The sequence below is a fragment of the Leptonychotes weddellii genome, chromosome 1 (assembly GCF_054177405.1).
Source record: "Leptonychotes weddellii isolate Sample4059 chromosome 1, ASM5417740v2, whole genome shotgun sequence".
NCBI lineage: Eukaryota > Metazoa > Chordata > Mammalia > Carnivora > Phocidae > Leptonychotes > Leptonychotes weddellii.
In genome coordinates this window covers 93,199,353-93,221,119 of record NC_138369.1, presented here as the reverse complement: position 1 = coordinate 93,221,119, position 21,767 = coordinate 93,199,353, and the positions used below count along the sequence as shown (strand labels likewise).

At 39.2% G+C, this 21,767-nt stretch overlaps 1 protein-coding gene and 1 long non-coding RNA gene across 3 annotated transcripts; one reads left to right on the top strand and one right to left on the bottom strand.

Moving 5' to 3' along the window:
- The first annotated feature begins 69 nt into the window (after positions 1 to 69).
- LOC115937666 (uncharacterized) lies at positions 70 to 4,752 on the top strand. Its single transcript, XR_014147624.1, has 5 exons — positions 70 to 121; positions 250 to 374; positions 1,199 to 1,292; positions 4,149 to 4,231; positions 4,358 to 4,752. It is a non-coding gene; the product is annotated as an uncharacterized LOC115937666 (long non-coding RNA).
- P2RY1 (purinergic receptor P2Y1) lies at positions 1,666 to 8,306 on the bottom strand. Of its 2 annotated transcripts, none has more exons than XM_031020135.2 (2): positions 6,021 to 8,306; positions 1,666 to 3,721 (listed from the first exon to the last, which is right to left on the bottom strand). In XM_031020135.2, the coding sequence occupies exon 1, from the start codon at positions 7,181 to 7,183 to the stop codon at positions 6,059 to 6,061; it is 1,125 nt and encodes a 374-aa protein (XP_030875995.1). In that variant the 5' UTR covers positions 7,184 to 8,306; the 3' UTR covers positions 1,666 to 3,721; positions 6,021 to 6,058. The 2 variants fall into 2 exon arrangements, with proteins under 2 accessions (XP_030875995.1, XP_006749083.1); XM_006749020.3 differs by having other exon boundaries at positions 1,666 to 3,955; positions 6,021 to 8,304.
- Positions 8,307 to 21,767: the final 13,461 nt, after the last annotated feature.

Sequence of the window (21,767 nt, the reverse complement as noted above, 5' to 3'; positions counted from 1 at the left end):
CTCTCTCTCATTCTCTCTCTCAAATAAATAAATAAAATCTTTAAAAAAAAAAAAAGATTTAAAAAAAAAAAATGATTCCAAGGAAATAAAATGTACTTGTGTCCTGGGTCACAGTAGACATGTAAGTAATGTGTTATGTGCATGAGTATAAGCATGTGCATGTGTGTGTATTTCTGAAATGAAAATCACAAAGCCTTACTGAGTTAAGGAGTCTGATCTATTTTGTTTTGTGCTCATAACCCACTAAAGGGTCAAGATCTACAGTTTGAAGAGTCCTGCAATGTGGAAGGAATGTTTTAGTAGGAGTGAGAAACCTGAGTTCTTTGCTAGCTCCACTTTTGAATAGAAAACTTTGCTCTCACCAGCAAACCAAGGTGATAAGATTAAATCGATTATTTCCCTGGCCTGTGTTTCAATCTATCTTCAAGGATTTCCACCTTGACGCTGGTTATTTTTCCTCATCAGGTAATCAGGAGAAGCAGTGCATTGCTCCCCCATGTGCAGGACTGACTGCCCCCACATACCTCCTATCGCCTTACCTCCTTATCTGGGTCTATTTTTAAGGGGCAGCAGTACTGTCAGCTGCTCAGCCCAGGGGCCTGACTCCATCCACAGATCGGTCCCAGCAACAATGCTGGTTGGAGATGTCCATCCCCAGGGTCCACCCCAAAGCAGTATAACCTGACAGGGTTAAAACAAGTAAGCACAGTATTAACATGGATTTCTGGTGACATCTGTTGTGTTTTTAATGCCCCATCCCATCAGACTTCTAAACCGTAACAGATCTACTTTGAATTCAGGGCAAGCTTTTTACATGTGGAACTGGAAACTCTGACCGTATCTGGGGGCAAAATTATAAACATTCTGAAAAGAGTACAAGCTTTCCAGTTCATTAAAATAAGAGAATTTATTTACTTGCAGAGAGAAAATGCTGACTCTAATCCCAAAGTGCTTTTGAAAATCAAAACATTCTCCAAGCTTTATGGTAAATTCTTAAATCAGAAAAATGACTATCTGTATTTCTGTGTATGCACTAAATAAACATACATATATACACACCCACAAAACTCTACCATGCTGATGTTAATAAAGGAAGATTCCTATGAAGGAAGTTTGGATAGTATAGCTAAGTAAGGAATTAAAACTGAGTGACATACATCATAAGGGCTGCAAGTGATTTACACTTTTCTACCCCCAGGATTCTGTGACAGGGCACGTGTCTCAGCGGACAACCAGAAAACCCAACACAGGACCATTATGCACCTACCTTCTCCACTAAGGAGAAAAAAAAGGTAATGCTGTAAATATGCTTCCATTCCATTATATACTTTTTCACTACACAGGACCAGATATTTACTTTTTAATAAACTTGAAAGAAGCAGGCAATGCAGGCTAATGGATAAACAGAAACCACAAAGGATTATTGTTAGTATGATTACCTCCATAGATAAAAATTAGAGAAAAGATTACATAATGATTCTGTATTTTTCTCCTCCAATAGTGATAATATTATAAATTCTCTTGCACCAGAATTCTTTAGCACTTCCCTTTTTACAGTCTAGGCCACACCTTAAGAAATACATACTATGCCACCCAGAATAGTATGTGTCAAAATTTGGCAAAACTTCTGAGTATTAACACTATAATAACATAGAAGCCATCAGATCACATTTCATAGTTTTATTGAGACTTTTTCATTTGTCTATAGTAGGTACAATTCTGATGATCATGATCATATCAAAGCTCTCCTATTATAAATAGCAGATAGTAAGTTGGCCACATGCCTTAGACACACACACACACAAACACACGATATTGTACACTCCTGCATGCAAACTTAGAGGAAATACACATTCCTTTTATTAAAAACAATTACGTACAATAAGTCTGGAATTTGTTAAGCTACCAATGATTTAGATAAACCTGAGAAGGCTCAAAATGTCAAGTAACACTGTTTCCATAGTGTTCATTCAATGAAACTGTTAATCACAAAGAAATCTAGTTCAACTATATTAAAATCACAATATAAAAATAAACATTTTTGCAAAAACACTAAACATACTAGAATTCAAAGTCACAAATTTTGATATGTAACATATTCCCCTTCATATTAATTTGTAATGATGTGTATAATACAATGTATGACATAATAAAAATTGTAACAGAGTTCAGCAGCCAAATCATTTACAGTTATCACTATAAAACTTGAAATTAAAGTTACCAACTGAACAACAAGAACATTAAAATAGCAGTGTTGAACTTGCTGGTAGCATGTTACTTAGAAACTACATCTCAAAGAACTCAAGATTATATTCTTTCACCTTAAGAAGAAATACAACACAAAAATGTAAGCAGAACTGAGGACAGTAAGGGATTGTATCAGCTGCCTCTTTTCTCTCTCCCCCATCCCCCCTAGTTTTTCCTCAAATTCTAAATCTATCTATAATGCCCATCCCTTCTGACTTCTAAAATGTAAGGGATCTACCTTGAATTTAGGACAACCTTTTGCATTGGAATTGGAAGTTTCAACCATATTTGGAGGCACAATTCTAAGGGTCTTGAAAAGACAATATAAACTTTTCTATGTCATATAAAATATAGACAACACAGACCTAGCCTGGCAAAGATATTTTGTATTTACTATTGAGCTTATGATAGTTTGATACCACAGTGTGTCTGTATAGAGAACCCTAAGTAAAAAGGTAAACATGCAAAAGCACTTCTAGAGAAAATTAACCACCTGTATCACAAAACATTCATATTTTAGATCAAAAAAATCTTCAAACATTTCAAGATACGGGTATTTGAAAAGCAAAATATACAATAACTCATTTTATCTATGCATCACATTACATAAAATACACTAGTGTGACATATTATACATTGTAATAAATATAATTTACATCAGCATATTTGATCTTTCAAGAAAGCCTTTTAATCTGTACAACTGAAGAACTGTGAGCTTCATCAATAAATACGATTATGTTAGTTGTAAATTGACCAGCTAAGTTAAAGCTTCAGGAGATCCCTAACTACGTATATATCTTCATTTTCCCTAGTCCAATTCCAGCTGTTATAAGCACAGACATCTCTTGTATCCAAAAGCAGTTTACCGTACTGTCCGAGTAGATTGAGAAAACTTACAGGTCATAGATCCAAATCATAATTGGTGAACTCTGTGAGAATTTCTAGCCCAGGACTGCAATGGAAGAGTCCTGGAAAGTACAGTAGCAGATTTCATGCACCTCTGGCTGGCTGTAGTTTTAATGTTCTACCACATCCTCTGAGGTCATCTAACCTTTTTAATCCATGGAGAGTGGTGTTGAAAGAGTCAAGAGTTCCACAGTTGGCCAAGTGGCAAGGTCGTGTTTTTAATGCTGAATCCTACTCTCTGCTGTATGTCTTCTTGGTTTGTGTTTATATCATTTCCATGCAAATGCATAGTGATGTTTAAAGAGTCAAAGACACCAATTGGTGAGCCAAAAATACCTTAAACTTGGCATAAGAATCGTTTTGTAGTGTGAAATTTAGTTAACTGATAAGTTCTATAATTTTAGCAGTTTTTTCATCAAAATGCCAACAGATTTCTGCTTTTACTATTAAAATACCTACTTACATCATCACATGTCATCAGATTTCCAGCCAGTAGATCACTGCTTCATCTTGATCCTCTGTGTGTTTTTGCCATTAGCACAGACTCTTCCTGGAGACCTCTTTGTGCCTAGAAGGAGTTGGGCAAGATCATTCTTGTTACTATTTGGCATGTATTCACACATTGTCATTGTCCACTACATGACGTATGAAGAAGAAACACTGGGAAAAAACATGCCAAGAAGTAAAAGGGCATTTCTAGGCACTGTCCACTTCACTGGTCCACGGTCCAAAAGAAAGTTCTCTGGGAGCTGAAACACAATGTATGTAACATGTATGGTAAACCAGGCTGGCATCCTGAGACCTAAAAGGAAGAAAACTAAAGTGAATGGTGAGGAAATATTATAGAAATGTATACCATTAGCTTATGAGTTCAAGGATGGCACAGGCTTTGAATTTCCATTTTGGTTAATGTAGTGATAATAATCTTGCGTCACTGAGCATGATGTTTGACAAGGATCGTACAGTAATGACATATTTTATACTTTTCCTTTTAGGATTCCACACAGACAATGAATGCTATAGAGGACCCTAACTGAGAACCTTAACTAATCTCTTTCCTCAAAACAAGGTGGTGTAGGTAAGACAGCCAGTTATGGTTTCTTTTTGATTTGGCTCCTATAATTCTGTGCATTAACCCAAACATATATAAAAAAAAAAATCACTTTTAGTAAGGCTTAACACTGCTTTTCTTCATTGATTTTAGGGGCCAAAGACTGGATAAACTGAAGCAAGTCTAAGAAGAAACTGAAGGTCTCACAAATCCACAGGCCACCCAGATACCACAGGAGCTGATTAAGTCCTGACTGTCCTGTCGCTGTGTCCCAGAGGTGTTCTTGCCTTAAGACAGACTCCAAATTGCTTTACTTACAAAGTGCTTTCCAACAAGTTATTCCACCACCAGTTGCAAACTCTAATGCTGGCTTTTTTGAGGCCAGTTTTGACAAAAATTCCTTTGATACTGTATTTTAAAGTTAAAAATCGTGTTACCTTATTAGTCTACATCCTTAGCATTTGACCATTTCAATGGCTAGAAATGCAATAGTCAATATTATTCATTGAAATTCAATATTCATTTAAAACTCTTATTAAAGTTACTGAAATATTTAGTGAAGTTTTCATTACTGCCTGGCAGAGGGGGAAAAAAACAAAAAAACTGCCCAGTAGTCTTCTCTTTATTAGTAGTCGGATTTGGAATCTCCCCAACTTTTTAGTGCTGTGGTACCTTATGTACCACATAAATTTAATTCTCTGTATTTCCCGTTCCCATATATTTGCAGCTTTTTTTCTTTTAAATGTGAGGATATAAGATCCATTATAGGATTATAGCTTTTCATTCTATCAACACAACCTGTACAAAGTCTGTTTTTTTCATATTGCATTTAATGTTTTCTGACATTTTGAAGAGGCAAAAGAGGGCCTTTATAGCATTTTAAAGTCCTTATTCTAAAACTTTCTCTAAAAACAAAAACAAAAAAGCCCCATCTTTTCCCCACTCCTTGTTGCCTCATACATTTGAAAATATGTTTGCAGCCTATGCATCATGAAGGACTATTAAACATTCTCCCTCTGATAATATCATCCTCTTGGCCAACATTCTTCGACCCTGGTCTGTAATATATCTGATTTTTTACATTGTCTTTGCAGCTTTCAGTGAGCATTTGTACTGCAACAAAGACTCCTAAGGCAGTGCACAGCCGTGGTGCAAGTAAATGTTCTTTATCACAGGAAGTCTAAGAGTTCACAGTGTTTACAAGGAAAGTACATGAACTTTGATTTTTCCAAATGCAATTTGCCTGTAAGATAATATATGCAGACTTCCACCACCACATATCTAGCACCTAAGTTTTCTAGAAGTGACTGGGTAATAATCACTTTCTAGGTTTTTAAATTCATTGACTTAATTTTCTATTCAATTCTCCAAAGAAACAGCCTGCTACCACCTATGCTTCTAGGACCAAAAGAGACACCCAGCTGAGATCTCTTCACCTGAATGGAGTTTAGTATTTTTGCTATACTTTGAGAATGTGGAGTCTGTTCCTACCATAGATCACTGAAAACTCAGTTTCCTTGGAGAAATTATTAATATCAAAATAGCTCTAGTACTCAAGTGCACTTTAAACAGAAAAGCTTGTAAATTTTAAAGACAGATAAGAAAGTAAATGTTTAACTAGGATAGTATAATTTTATTTTACATACTTCTGTTTAGAAAGGGAGGCCTTGAAAGTGAACCCAAACAAGCCAAATGTAGGGGTGGGTGTTTTAATTTTTTTTTTTTTAAACTATTTTCTTGGACTTCGTTTTCTCTAAGCTTACTAGAAACTTACTTAAAGGGGGAAAAAAGCACTTGGCTCTATTAAGCATCCTACCATGTTACAAAAGCGGGTGTTCGGTGATTCTTGCATCCTCACAAGCTTGTATCTCCATTCTGCTTGAACTCAGATAAAATATTCAGGGTCATGTCTTCACTCTTGGATTGCAAATTCGCCTCACTTCTTCTGGAAGCTTTCCTAGTGGCTCTGGAGAGTCTCCTCCTGAAAGTATCTCCTGCCAAGAAATAGAGAATGGGGTCCACACAACTGTTGAGACTTGCTAGACCTCTTGTCACCTGATAAGTGGCATAAACCCTGTCATTGAAAGCACACATTTCCGGGGTCTGAAAATCCAGCCGGGCCCTCAAATTCATCGTTTTCATCACATGGAAAGGGATGTAAGAGACAGCGAAGACAGTCAGTACAATAATCACCAGGTAAATGGATTTCCTCCTCAGAGGTGAGTTGTCCAAATCGTTGTAGATCAAAGCCCTCACAATTAATCCGTAACAGCCCAGAATCAATACCAAGGGGACACAGAACATGGCCACGGTTGTGCACATGCTGTAGATGAAATAACTCCGCAGGTACTCGTCGGAGGTGGTGTCGTAGCAGGTGATGGTTTTGTTTTTCCGGACCTGGGTGCCTGAGTAGAAGAAGATGGGGGAGATGCCCACCACCACGATGAGCCACACCAGCACGCTGATATAGACCGCGTTCTTCTTCTTGAGCCGGCCCAGAGACTTGAGCGGATACACCACGCCGCTGTACCGGTGCGCGCTGATGCAGGTTAGGAACAGGATGCTGCCGTAGAGGTTCACATGGAAGATGAACCTCTGCAGCTTGCACATGGCATCCCCAAAGATCCAGTCCGTCTTATTGAAGTAGTAGAAGATGAGCGCGGGCAGAGTCAGCACGTACAAGAAGTCGGCCAGGGCCAAGTTGAACATGTACACGGAGATGCCGCTCCACGGCTTCATGTGGAAGACGAACATCCAGATCGCCACGCTGTTGCCCAAGAAGCCGATAAGGAACACCAAGATGTAGACAGCCGGCAGGTAGTAGAACTGGAAGCCCGTCTTGGTCAGCGAGCATGCGAACGAGGCTGCTGCGACAGCAGCGGTGGAGGCTGCGGTGCTGTTCCTCCAGGGCAAACCCTGGCCGGCCAGGAAGGTAGCGTCCGTCCCATTGGGGACAGCCGGCCACAGCACCTCGGTCATTCTCTCCTTCCCCGACTTACGCGGCGGCTCCTAGGGGCAAGTAGCGGCGAGAGGGCGGCAGCGGTGAAGGGCGCGCCGAGCATCGGAAAAGCGAGGGAGCGGAAGGGAGCGGGCGCCTGGGAGCCCCACCGGAGGGGACACACACGGGCTCACCCACACCGGCTCCAGCCCCGCGTTCGCCGCGGGCCATGAAATCTGCTCGGGGCCGCGACCAAGCCGGGCTGGCTGCCGGGCCAGCAACTTCCCCGTCCGGCTGGTCAGTGCCGAGGTTAACACCACCGGGCGCACAAGACACGGCCACCGACAACTTTCTGACTGCCCTTTCCCGAGGGTTCGCGGGTCCTCACGGGAGAGCGGAGACCGTGCTGGGGGTTCAGCGAGGAGGTAGAGCCCAACTCGCAGTACTGCGTTCCGGCATGGGGAAGGCACTCCCCAGCCTTCTTGCCCCAAAGATCAACTTCCTTTGGGCATCTTCTTTCTCCCTACCTTGAAAGCAAGCAGCTCATTTCAGGGGGCCCGCGCTGCTTCCTTCTCGGTCCCTGCGCTCGCTCAGCCTCTGGGGGCCATCGGAGCGCGCGTTACTGCAGACCCGCGCGCCCCTGGATCGCGTAGTGTTCACCCTCAGTGCAGCTCAGGGCCCCTCCTCAAGGCCCTGCTCCGGGGAGTGCGGGGGGCAGGCGGCTCCCCGCGAGGATGGGCGGGGTTTGGGCACCCGGGTGAGTCCGGGCTCCCAGGAGACTAGGGGCGTGCCTCGGCGGAGCCAGCCCGGCTGCCCGCCAGAGCTTTTCAGAGAGTCCGCCTGGAGCCGGGGGAGTCTTCTATGGAGCAGATCTTCACGGTGCCCGGGAGCGCTCAGCCTCTGGCCCTCCGCTGCTCCCAGAGGCGTGGAGGGTGAGGGGGCGCCTGGTCCGCCTGGCTGCTGGGGAGCGATTGGCCCGTGAGCGCTCCTTTGCTCTTCCGCCAGCTATCCGGCAAAGTGAAGTTGCTGACACACAGGAAACCCTTCTGACTGCTCACAGCCCTTGCCTACAACCCTAGAGCCCACGGGTCCAAGACAGAAGTCTCTAGGGCCCTTAAGAACCACGCCAGGTGTCTGCAGGTTCCAAGCAGCCAGCAGTCTCCAACGGGGAACGCCCTGCTGGTGCAGTGCTCCTAGCTTCACGGAGACCAGATTCCAAGCACTTGCTGGAACGTGCTACTTCAAGAGAGCAAGAGCTTTCGAAGGGTGGGGAGGGTTGGGAGGGAAGTAGGGAGAGAGCCTTTCTGCCCTTCTAATCTGCTTTTTACTATTTCAGTATCTTTTCTTAACCAAATTTCAGTCAACTGAGGTTATTGGTAACTTATTTTCTAAAAGGGCCTTGTAAGCATATTTGTCAGTACTTCACATTGCCTAGGATAATTTATCTTGATACCTACCACCTCTGGGCAACACAAGGTCTCCAAATCCTCCTGTCCAGTACATTTCAAGATCAGAGGCTGCACCATATTGTTTTAGAAATAACTTAAATCTTAAGTACAGCTTTATATAGATAGATGTAAAGGCCAATTGCAACTCTAAAGTGATTAAGGTATGATTTGGGGGTTTTATTACCAATCCTATTTCTTTAGGTTAAAGTGATTAGTCACAATTAGCTCTAGTAAGTACCTTAGCAATGTAGGTTGGGACTTCCTTAAACATCATATGTATTGAAAAACTCATTTCATGGCTTGAATGTATCAAAATTTTAAGCAGTGCACTTCAAAATTATATTTAATTGGAAAATAAATGAATTATTAACTTTTCAGGGAAATGTTTAAATGGGCTCACACAGGAGTGGAATCTAGCACTTCTAGAAAATTGACTAATATTTTTTATGTTAAAGGCTTTTCTCTTAGAGGAAAAAGAAAATCCAAAAGAAAAGCTCTATAAAATATATACCACAAAGATTTCTTTCTGGTCCCAGATGTTACGTGATAGTGTTCTCTTAAAAAATACCCAAAGGAAAACCACTAGCTACTGGCTTTGATATCACAGGAAGATTCCCCACAAGACTCAGAGGGTCCTTTAGAGGAACACATAAAGTACCCTACTCAAATGCATGACATCATGAGCACACTGGTATTTTGAGTTGTGGTCAATTTAACAGCATGAAAATAAAACTAGAGTAGATAACTCAAAAGGGCATGATTATTATTTTGAAAACAGTCTTAATTGAAAGGAATGTTTTCTCATCTATTAAATGAGGGAGGTGGATTTTATTATCTTTTTTCACTCCAATCTCCAAAGTACGGGATTCTATAATTCTGAGGCTTAACGTGAAACATTTTCATCTGGTTTGATTAGAATGGTACTAACTGGGATGATAGTCTATTAAGAGAGGAGCAAAGGAAACCATTAAGAATTTCTTTGGTACTCAATAGGTCTTAAGGCACTCCTTTGCATTTTTCATTTGCAACATAAGCAATATGTGACCTCACTTCAAGTCTGTTCCAAATGTGTTAATTCACTGCGTTTTAAAAGGTAGTTAGTCCAGGGGCACCTGGGTGGCTCAGTCATTAAACCTCTGCCTTAGGCTCAGGTCATGATCCCAGTGGAATCAGGCCCGCAGCGGGCTCCCTGCTCTGCGGGAAGCCTGCTTTTGCTTCTCCCTTTCCCACTACCCCCCACCCCCGCTTTTGTGTTCCCTCTCTCACTGTCTCTCTCTCTCTCTGTCAAATAAATAAATAAAATCTTAAAAAAAAAAAAAGGTAGTTAGTCCAAATACCATTCAGTACTTTCAGAAAACTTGACACTTGACTAGGAATTTGAAGGAGATAGCCGTCCTAAGTGCACCAGTTAAGTGAGTATTGCAAATACTGCTTTTACATTCATCATATCAAATGACATATTTACAATATGTTTCAGTTATATATTAAATCAAAACTTGTGTCTTGTGGAAATAATTTATATGTATTCAAATTATTGTTTGTTGACTTTATTTGTAATGCACTGAACTAGGTTTAATGAAGGAAAAAATAGTCTAAAACCCAAGAACATGTTGTTATTGATTCTTTAATACCAATTATAAATGCCTTAAAGGTATGAAAATAATATGCAGAATATGCTCCATATCTTTAAGGGACTTACCTCAAAATTTTGTATAAATTTGCTTTGTATCTGATTAATGTGAATGCCTGACTTCAAGGGATTTATAATTTAGTTGGAAATGCAAAGTACAACAATATAATAAGCCTTTCTTATAGTCAGCACTATGCACACCTAACAAGAATTATCTTGAGTTTGAGTTCTTAAAAATTTTCTCTAATTGATAATTGCATCCCTGTTTTTTTAAGTGGTGAAACAAAGGCAGAGAGGTTAAGTAACTTGTCCTTTGTCACACAGTAGAAACTGAGGTTTAAATTTCAGCCATCTTTCCCCACAGCCCCATACACTTTACCACTATTCTATGATGAAATACACACAAGTACAGGACAGCGGTAGGAAGATTAACTTTCAGTGGCCATTGCAGATCAAACATAGAAAGGGTGATTCCCAGAAGCCTTCTACTAAGACAAAATTTGGAGCCAGATCTTGAAGGTACTAATATAGTCAAAGAGTATTTCAGAAGCTTCCCAAGTGTTCTACGTCTCTACTTAGGATTTTAAAAAATAGCCAGTAATATATAGATGATCTGAAGACAGACATTTATGGAGAAGTCAGATCTGTTGGGCCTCAGACTCAAAAGGCTGCCATTCCTGTGTTTACAAAGGTTTTCATAGCCATTGTTAGGGAATCTATTCTCTTTCTTAGAGTCACAGAAAATCTAACAATCTTTGAGGATGGAAATAGCATTGAAAATATTCTAATCGAAGGCTGCAAGTATAAGAAACTTATAAGCACAAAATATAAAATCCCCCAACTTCAAAGTTGAGACCAAGAAACATGAGATTTGATTAAACAATACTACAAATAAACCTAATTTGGAGGGCAGGACAATGTTAAGATTTTGCAGGTAAGAGACAACGAAACCCTGATATAGGAGAGAGAGAAATTTCTTAGAGGATTCCCTTAAGTATAATAATAAAGATGTGATCGGGGCACCTGGGTGGCTCAGTCGTTAAGCGTCTGCCTTTGGCTTGGGTCATGATCCCAGAGTCCTGGGATCAAGCCCCGCATCAGGCTCCCTGCTCAGCGGGAGGCCTGCTTCTCCCTCTCCCACACCCCCTGCTTGTGTTCCCTCTCTCGCTGTCTCTATCAAATAAATAAATAAAATCTTTAAAAAAAAAATAAGATGTGATCACTTCTAAGATAACACCTTAGGAAAGACCCTTCTATTCCCCAAGATGACAGGATAAAGAAATAGAAGGACAAAGTCTAAGGAATTCACAGCTAACGGCCTCCAGTGAAGGAGAGGGAGAGAAGGCTATGGTGGAGTGGGAGTGGGAAAAGAGCATAGTGAGAAAAAGTGAAAGGATTGCCCTGTGCTGGGGAGGGCCCAGCTGCTCCTAGAAATTATGTGCTTGTCATGGAGCCAGTCAATAGGCTTCCTGAATATATTTCATTAAAAATCACAGCGGGGACATAGGACACAGAAGAGAGGACAGCCCGGTTGTTCCAAGGTTGGAATGAGAAGAGGAGAGAACAAGAGACTAGGGAGACCAGAGGAAAGAGAAGGCAGAGAGAGGCAGAAGTGGGGGGAAAAAGGAGGGGAAACACTAGGTGTGTGGGGGGAAAGAAGAGAAAGCAGGTACTTGTATTGAACTGGGTGGAGATCTTTGAAAAAATCTCATGGAGCATTGCTTTTCAATTATTTGGGTTTAAATCTGGGTAGGTGTGTGTGTCGGGGGGTGGGGGTGTCTGGTCTTATGGTCAGAGTAATGTCCCAATGGAGTGTCTGCCCCTTGGTAGATGACATTGAACCAGGTTTTCCATCTGTGCCCTACCACTTGCAAGAACCTGTAAAATCACAGGCCACCTAAGTCTGCCATCCTTCAGAAAATTTCTTGCTCCCAGAAGTTAGGAGTATTCTAGGTAACTGCTTTCCTGTATTTACTTCTTTAATGTTTACTTCCCTTATCCCCATCCATATGAAGCTCTAGTCCCTAGTCCCAGGCACTGTGAAATATTTTTAAAAGAATTTTCATTAAATCCAGAATAAAAGACTCCAGTCCAGGCTTATAGCCTCAGTCATTCTCTAGTCATCTTTCTCGGGCAAATATTCCCTTTGTTCTTTTTATCTCTGATCTTTGGTTTCACAAGGGCACGTCCATAAAGTCTGTGGGTGCACAAATATCTTTAGAGCCAGTTACTCATATCTGAAATGTTACACCATAATTATGGACTCTTGGAGGGTTTCCATGGTGGCACAAAGGATAAAAATATGACATTATTTGAAAGTTAATTGTCATTATTATAACCACCTAAATTTTTGATTTCTGGTACATCCATACTTTAAGTATATAAGCTAAATTCCAAATAGGTAAATGAAAATCATGTGTAGAAATCAAGAAATACCCATTTTTTTCTCATGTGAAATCACATCTTCCATCAGCTCACTCTTGGGATGTTGACCTCAGTTATGTCCTGGGTGTTACACAATTTTCTAAGATTAAAGTTAATAGCAGTGCTGTTGGTCGTATTCCAGATTTTGGAATTTGGAATTCTGAAAAGTCTAAGTTTTCACCAGTCGCAGTCAAAAGTGTGAACCAACGTTAAGTAGATGAGCATTATGCCCATTTTTATAATCTTTTAGTTTAGATTCTTGTAGAAAGGGAGACTAGACTACTAGACTCTTGTAGAAAGAGCAAAGCCCAAAGATTTTTCTTACAAGTCAAACCCTGGACACTCTTCTGAAAAGATATCTGGGTGGCCAAAAAAGCATCCAGTGAGTCAACATAGTAAGGTACAATAGGCCCATCCCTTGTCTATAAACAATAAAATAATAAAAGCCAATATAGAAGCAGTTATTTGTAGCTGCCAATGAACCAAAATAGACTACAGAATGCTTCAGGTGGAGAGATAATTAGTTACTCCTTGATAAATTCTTATGTTTTCAATGACAGGGTTTAGCAGAACCTCAAAATCTTACTTTAGTTCTGATTTTCATCTTTCTGCTTTAGTTCTAGACACCCGATACTATACTTAATATTTACCATAGAGACTGTATCATAGTTATAATAACCAGATAAGTAAAATACTATCTTAGCTCACTGACAACATTTACTGTGAGTCTCTGAGCACAGTTTCTCAAACTTGAATGTGCATACAGATCACTGCGGGGAGCTTGCTAATACACAATTTTAGGTATGGGGTGGAGCCCAGGACTGCACTTCTAACCAGTTCCCTTTGATGTCTAAGCTCTTCATCCAACCACTGTAGTACAAGTAGCAGACTATATATGAACCTGTCTGACATTCCTTCACTATGCCAATTTCCCACTGTAGCTTCTCCTATCTAGTGACAAAAAACACCTTAAGGGGTTAGCAATCTTGAATTATGGCATACATGTACCATGCACTTTTTGGAATGCTTTTTATATGTTATTCTCCAAAACCATGTGCTATGAGCTAAGAACTAGGTTCAAAGGTCAGTTAAGGCCACTTAACAGCTAGGCAACCAGACACATGCCCAAACCTGTCTTCTTTCAATGTTCTTATCAAATAACTCCTCTATCACAGATATCTAGAAGAATATGATCATGTACATGGAATGTTGAGGACTGTGTCTATGTAGTGAATGCACAAAAAATGGTAACTATTATGGCTATTATCATTAGTTATAATACCCTTGTTAATTTTACCTTAATGGATATATCTTAGAGAGCGTTTGAATGTAAGAAACCAAATCCACTGAAACTTGCTTTAGCAAATAAAGTGACTCTCTAGCAAGAGTACAGGAGTTATGAGCGTCACATAGAAGTGGGCATAGGAACTTAAAAATCAGGGATTTTGCCTATTCTCTACTTATCCAAAGCCATGGGGTCTTTTTCTTTGCCTTTCTCTATTCAACAACTTGCTTTTCTTATCCTTCCCTCCTTCTTTACTTCCCTTTCTTCTTCCTCCTCTTTTCCCTTTCTCTGCTAAGTTTCCTCTTTTTCTACCTAGACATAATTCAACATGTCCACTCAAAGCCTAGATTATTTCCAATGATAAATTCCTGGGGAAAGAATCTAGACTATCATGGTCCAGTTCACTTTGGCCTATAGAAGGGATAGGCCAAGTGACAAGAGCCTCCCTGTAGGGCTAAGTGACAGACTCCACGAAAAGAGAAGGATGGGCCACTTCTCTTAAGGAGAGAATATGGGGCAGAGAGGATATGATTGACTAATGAAATTATCTCTGGTATAGAAGGCAATAGGACCATGCATGTGATTGGTGGGTAGGGAGGAAAAGAAGGGTTTCAGGAAATGCAATTGTGACAGGCAAACTCCAGAGTCTCAAGGCTGGAGGATTGTGCCTATGGCCATGCAGAGCCTGATGGAGAAAACCATGCTCCAAGATTCGTGAAAGATAGTCCTGGGTGCTTCCTGTTTTGGCAGAGATGGAGAGAGCTAACTACTACTGAGAGCACCCAAGTGGAGATCTACAGAGCAAATGGAGGAACTGAGTAGAATGAAGTGAGGTGGCACAAGGCAGAAAAACATGGCTGTCCATTTTTGTGTTCGCTAAACATGTGAAGAGAAAAGCATGAGAGAGATGAAAATCTTTGCGTTCCTGCTAGGAAAATAGACGTCTTCTTTCAATCAAAGATAAATTATGAGGTTCTGCTTCCATCATGGAAATCAGTCCCAAGGCATGGTAATTACTACTGGGACCCTAATTATTAATTCAGTTGGGAGGAGCCCAAGGGACATATTTGCAGTAATTTGAGTCCCCAGAAATAAGTTTGACATGAGCAACAGAGAAATTGAATTTGGTTTAGAGAATGAGTGCCTCAGGAGAAAGCAGGAAACAAGGCTGGAAAAACTTTGTGGTGATTGTATTAACCAGTCATGGCTAAAAGCTCTGTTCATTCTCCGTAGGCATGAGATTTTGGCTGTGGGATATGTTATGATTTACTTTAGCAATATACCATGGAAGACTAGCATCTTCAGTGAAAGTGGCAGACTAGGAAGGGTTTGGATTGGAAAATGTATGTGTGAAAGACAGATGTGGCAAGGTGGGGGGAGTGAAGCTTAACTACTGACCAAGTACTTTTTTTTTTTTTTTTAAAGATTTTATTTATTTATAGGATAGAGAAAGACACAGCGAGAGAGGGAACACAAGCAGGGGGAGTGGGAGAGGGAGAAGCAGGCTTCCCGCTGAGCCGGGAGCCCAATGTGGGGCTCGATCCCAGGACCCCAGGATCATGACCTGAGCTGAAGGCAGACGCTTAACGACTGAGCCACCCAGGCGCCCCTGACCAAGTACTTTTCATTGAGAGACAAGCAAAGATTATTACCAGCATGGGGACACTCAGGGATGTGCTAAACAGGCTTTAGAAAGTCATGAAATTAATGCTCAGTAACTAAGGAAAAGTGGTTTAGGGATGTAGGATAGGTTAATTCTCTTAATAATAATAATAATAATAAAAGAATGAACAAAAGAAAAATTGTATATAATTATGCTGGGGAGGGAAATCATCTTTATAGCATTCACCCAAGAGCATACAATATGTTATAATGTTGTATGTCATTTTATAATCAACGAAAGGAGAAATGAAAGAACTGATCTGGGAACATCTGCTCAGAATAAAGGCATGAACAAGATGTGGGGCTCTAAGAGAAGGAAAGGGCATGGAATAGGCATAGGCAGATGGAGGAAGTAACAGCGTTGCCACTCTGGTCACAGAAAAGACAAAGTGAAACGGAGTAGGTGTGATAAACAAGAGAGAGATCTATAAATCAGCTGGTGTATGAGGAGAATAGACAAACTCTCCTTACCTCACAAAATAACATTTTAGTTAGAAGTTCTTAGAGGTAATATGGGGCTCCTGGGTGGCTCAGTCAGCTAAGCATCCGACTCCTGATTTCTGCGCAGGTCATGATCTCAGGGTCATGAGATCAAGCCCTGCATTTGGGTTCATGCTGGGGCGTGGAGCCTGCTTAAGATTCTGTTTCCCTCTCCCTCTGTCCCTCCATGCTCGCTCTCTCTCAAATAAATCTTAAAAAAAGTTCTTAAAGGTAACATATGAGGAAGGGAAGTGAACCCATTTATTTTTTTCTCATGGAGGGGAAAACTGAAGAAAATGAATAAAACATCCCAAAGATGGAAATGTACAACATTAAATGTATTAATATTGTAGAAACATTATAAAAGAAAGTTAGACTATGAAGAATATGGTATATGGTGATATAAGGTGATACCAGGAAATGAGCTGAAAATCTTTGGGCAATGAGAGGAGATAGAAGGAGGAGGAGGAGAAGGGAGAGGGAAGAGGTGGAAGCATAGGAGAAAGGAGTTAATGGTAAAAGTTCACCAAAGAAACTTTCAAGGATTGATAAACTTCCAACAAGTATGGATAAATTAGAACCTAAATTTACAATATGTAATGAAAATAACTCAAAGCCTCAGAAGATGGATTATGGAACACTTGGAAATGAAGAGCATGTATGTATGTGTGTGCATATGTATTATAAAAAGCAGTTTTATGAGTTCTTTATATATTTTGGATACTAGCCCTTTATCAGATATGTCAATAATCCAGTTAAAAAAATGGGAAGACATGAATAAACATTTTTCTCAAAGAAGACATACAGATGGCTAAGACACATGAAAAAATGCTCAATATCACTCATCATCAGGGAAATACAAGTCAAAACCACGAGGAGATACCACCTCACACCTGTCAGAATGGCTAAAATCAACAACACAGGAAACAACAGATGTTGGTGAGGATGTGGAGAAAACGGAACCCTCTTACATTGTTGGTAGGAATGCAAACTAGTGTAACCACTCTGGAAAACAGTATGGAGGTTCCTCAAAAAGTTAAAATAGAACTACCCTGTGGTCCAGGATTTGCACTACTAGGTATTTACACAAAGGATACAAAAATACTTATTCAAAAGGGCACGTGCACCCCGATGTTTATAGCAGCACTATCAACAATAGCCAAACTATGGAAAGAGCCCAAATGTCCATCCATGCATGAATGCATAAAGAAGATGTGGCATATAATAGAAAACTACTCAGCCATCAAGAAGAATGAAATCTTGCCATTTGTAATGACGTGGGCAGAGCTAGAGTGTATTATGCTAAGTGAAATAAATCAGAGAAAGACAAATACCATATTATTTTACTCATATGCAGAATATAACAAAATAAATGAACACGGCGGAAAAAAAGAGGTAAACCAAGAAACAGACTCTTAACTATAGAGAACTGATGGTTATTAGAGGGGAGGTGGATGGTGGGATAAGTTAAATGGGTGATGGGTATTAAGGAGGGCACTTGTGATAAGCACTAGGTATTGTATGTAAGTATGGAATCACTAAATTGTACACCTGCAACTAGTATTATACTGTATTTTAACTATCTGGTATTCAGATAAAACTTGGGGGAATAAAAAAAGCAGCACTGAAAAAGGAAGTTGGAGAAGGATTATTGATTACCATGGAAATAATCTAAAATGTGATTGGGAAAGATATGACTTCCTGCCATGGTGACAGCACTAAAGAATGAGAGAATTTAATTATTATCAGATTTTGACATTCCAGAATTACACGATGTGATGGCATTTTTACAGAGGAAACTTTTCCTGGTTCAATGGCTTCATCTGAATTCCTTCTGTGGACTACCTAAACTGACTTTGTCTCATATTGTTGGCTTGTGGGAGACTATTAGAGTGACAAGAATGATGAAATAAAGAAACTCAAATCATTTATAAAATGTATTTCATTTCTAGTAAAAATGACTCAACTAATTCCCCAAGAACAGCATTATTGTGGGAAGAAAGATACTGTAGATAAGTCACACATACAAACATATGCACACAAAAGAAGCGAAATTTCATATTCTGTGGCAACCAGTGTTAACATCTACTTATACAGAGATTTTCCCCCTTCATTTGTTTGAATATATATTTATGTGTACTTTTTTTTTTAAAGGTTTTATTTTTTATTTATTTAGAGAGTGTGAGCAGTGGGGAGGGGCAGAGAAAGTCTCAAGCAGACTCCGTGCTGAGCACCCAGAGTGGGGCTCAATCTCAAAACCCTGAGATCATGACCAGAGTCAAAAATCAAGAGATGGATGCTTAACTGACTGAGCCACTGAGGCGCTCCTATATGCACATTTAAAATTGGGACCCTATATGGTTGTATCCTGCCTTCCTGCCAGTATATATACATGTATCTACCATTTTCTTGATGGTAGCAGGATACCACTAGTATTGTTGAAAGGGCAAAGGAAAGAAAACTAGGGCCACTGGTATTACTAAACAGGAAAGATTGACACAACAGCATGTAAAATATAGAGATGCACTCTAAGGGGACAAAAGGAGCCCAATTTCCTTAAGAGGTATCAAGGTGCATCAATTGAGTTTAGATAAAGACTTTGAATCAGGTAAGCCATAATTTTCTTTCCAAGAACAGAAAAGATAAAACTCTTGTCTTTTAGGTTACTGAAAAAACTACTACCTAACATTCCCTGCTTAGAAGTTTTCAGACAGAAAAACGTCAGGATGGCAGATGGCATGGATATATAGTATTTAGTGTAGTTCTGAATGAAATGTTCAAAAAAATTAAAAGAATTTAAGATACAATAATGAAATATTTATTCTAAATTTATTAAAAGGACAAAGATGAAGTAATAAAGAAAAACACAAGGAAGGATTTTAAAAAACATTAGTAACTTATACAAGAAGTTGTAATAAAGAACCATTAAACCAAAAAGAGCAAAAAAAATAATTTATATGGAAAATATAAGGAAGATCCAAGATAAATGGGAACTTGGAAACTGGAAAGTGAACATAATGAGAATTTATAAATAGTTGTTTTTAAAAATAGAGTGAGCTAAGCCAAGGGACTCCTGGTGTAGTGGTTATTCAGAGTCATCACCAAGATAATTATAAAAATAGCAGATATTTAGTGAGCACTTACTGTGGCAAGTCCATAGCATTTTACATTTTTGCTAATTTGATCTTTGGAAAGTTTTCCAAAAGTTTGGGAGTTTTCTGCAAATAGTAGGGCCTTTATAGAAATGGAAGAGAGATAAAAGAGTAGAAGAGATAAAAGAGTAGAAGAGATAAGGGAGATAAAGTCCTTAAGACAAAGGCAAAGACCCTAAATTTAAAAAGGAATATAAGGCAAGTTAAATACAAGAAAATGTCAAAGTACCTCAATGCCCACAAAATAGAAGCTGCTGAGGTTGATGATGAGGGTAGTAAAAATAAATTCATCAAAAAGCAACAGGAAATAAAACTAGAGCACAGCAGAGCTACTATGTAGAACCTTTTTGTAAAAATCCCCAAACCCCTAATTAAAACCAATATAGGAAAACATGGCAGTTCCCCAAAAGAAGCATGTAAGGATCAAGTCCCTCCTAGTAAGGCAATGCATTATAGGAAAAGATTTGGGAACCAGATGGTTGAGATTACAAACTGGAGAAGTCACAGTCATAGAGCTGGGAGAAGCATAGAAGATGGAGGTTTAAATAAAAATTCATCGGGTATTATTAGAAGGAAAAGAAAGGATCCAAAAGTCCTAATTATGGGGATAAAGTCCTTCTGGTAGAGCAGAAATGCAGAAGCTATAAATGAGTGAAGGAGACAGGAAGACGCGCCAAGTGGGAAAAACCACATTATAGAAAAGATGGGTAAACCACATCATAGAAAAGAGGAGAAAGAAAGTTGAAGGGAAAAGAAAATGTAAGACATTGATTTTCAAAGCCATGCAAATTGTTAGTCAGGGAAGAGTAATAAATGCATATGTAAGTTGTACTTGTAAATGTCATCTATCATAGTGAATATATAAAGATAAAATATTACATATGGAAAATAAGCATAGAAACACATATGGCTTCATATGCTAGGTTCTGGACTTATGAGTAAATGGGATCCATTAGGCTCAAGATATTGGAGATACAAGGGTAATTCCAATAGCTTCCCCATCATGATATACAATTAAGGCTAAAAGGAGACTCACAAATTGCTTCTCTCTGGTTTATTCTCCATGAGGCATAAAAGCACCTAAAACTGAATGACTACCTTCTATTCCAGTTAGCATAAGCAACTCAGTGCTCTCAATATGATGTTTGTTCTTTCTCTGTAACAGAATCTCAATATTACATATTTCTGTGCTTCATAGCCATTAAAAACACTGAAGTTTCATAGTTAATGAAACTGTGAAATGATTGAAGTTCCCCTTTTATCCTCAATGTGGAGAGTGTGACAATAATTATCTAAAAATTCTCCATTATCCCAGTAACCCTTAAATTTTGCTTCTCCAAACTCAGCAATTTGAACTTCCAGTATAACTCTTACATTTCTTTTCCTGTGAAATTTTTAGGGACAACTAGCAAGGTATGTTTGATGTAAATTTGGATGACTTTGCAGGAATGATAAACAGGACTATTACTTAGAACTCAAAACCCTTGGTACACAAGTATCACCTACCTTGTAAGAAATAAAATCAATCCTGGATTCTGGCCTCAGCTCTCCCACTGTCTGTTAAGGGCACTTAGCCTCCCTGTGCACAGTTTGTCTGTAAACTGGGAGTATTAATTTCTATGTCTACCCATCTCTTGGGATATTGAAAATTAGATAACAGAATTGTACTTTGAGCTATTTGGAAAAACCAATGCTTGTAAATTTAAAGAAGGTTGTTTTAAAACCTTACTCTTTGACACAAAACTATTTTACGTATTTGAGATTCTATACTCAGATGCTATATAAAGAGTACACAATTGACTATCATAAAAGTGTTTCCTAAATATTTGTTTTTACTATTTACTACATTAATACACAATAACAGGGATTCTGGACTATTCTATTACAAGTTACTTTTTTTGAAACACAGCAAGGAAGTAGAGAATATGAATCTGTATGCATCAAAATATTTTTCATTCTTTTTCCCCAAATTGGACTTTCATCATGTTTCTGTGTTCAAAGGACTTAGATTTATTCCCCATTTCATTAGGTTGAGATTTTTAAAGACTCTATAACAGCACAAGTCTTCCCTTCCAAACCCTACCCTCCTGTCAAGGCAATATTATTCTATTCCCTGTGCATTCTGTGATAATTCTGACCTCTCAAGCTTCCTTCATGACATTTACTCTTCCTTTCACTGTCCTCTTTGCTTTTTCAACTTTCTTATCCTTTAAAACCTTTAAAGAACTGATGCAGTCAAAGACTATAGACTCTTGAATATAGGTTTGAACTATGTGAATCCACTTATAGATTTTTTTGATCCAGTACAGTACTGTAAATGTATTTTCTCTTATGATTTTAATTTCCTTTCTCTAGGTTATTTCATTGTAAGAATACAGTATATAATACATAAAATACATGTCAATCAACTGTTATTGGAAAGCCTTCCAGTCACAAGTAGACTGTAAGTAGTTAAGTTTTGGGGGAGTCAAAAGTTATACACAGATTTTCAACTGTGCAGGGGGTTGGCACCCCAAAACCCTGCATTGGTCAAGGTTCAACTGT

Excerpts from the sequence above, each read along its gene's own strand:
- P2RY1 (XM_031020135.2), bottom strand. The coding sequence starts at position 7,183 with ATGACCGAGGTGCTGTGGCCGGCTGTCCCCAATGGGACGGACGCTACC.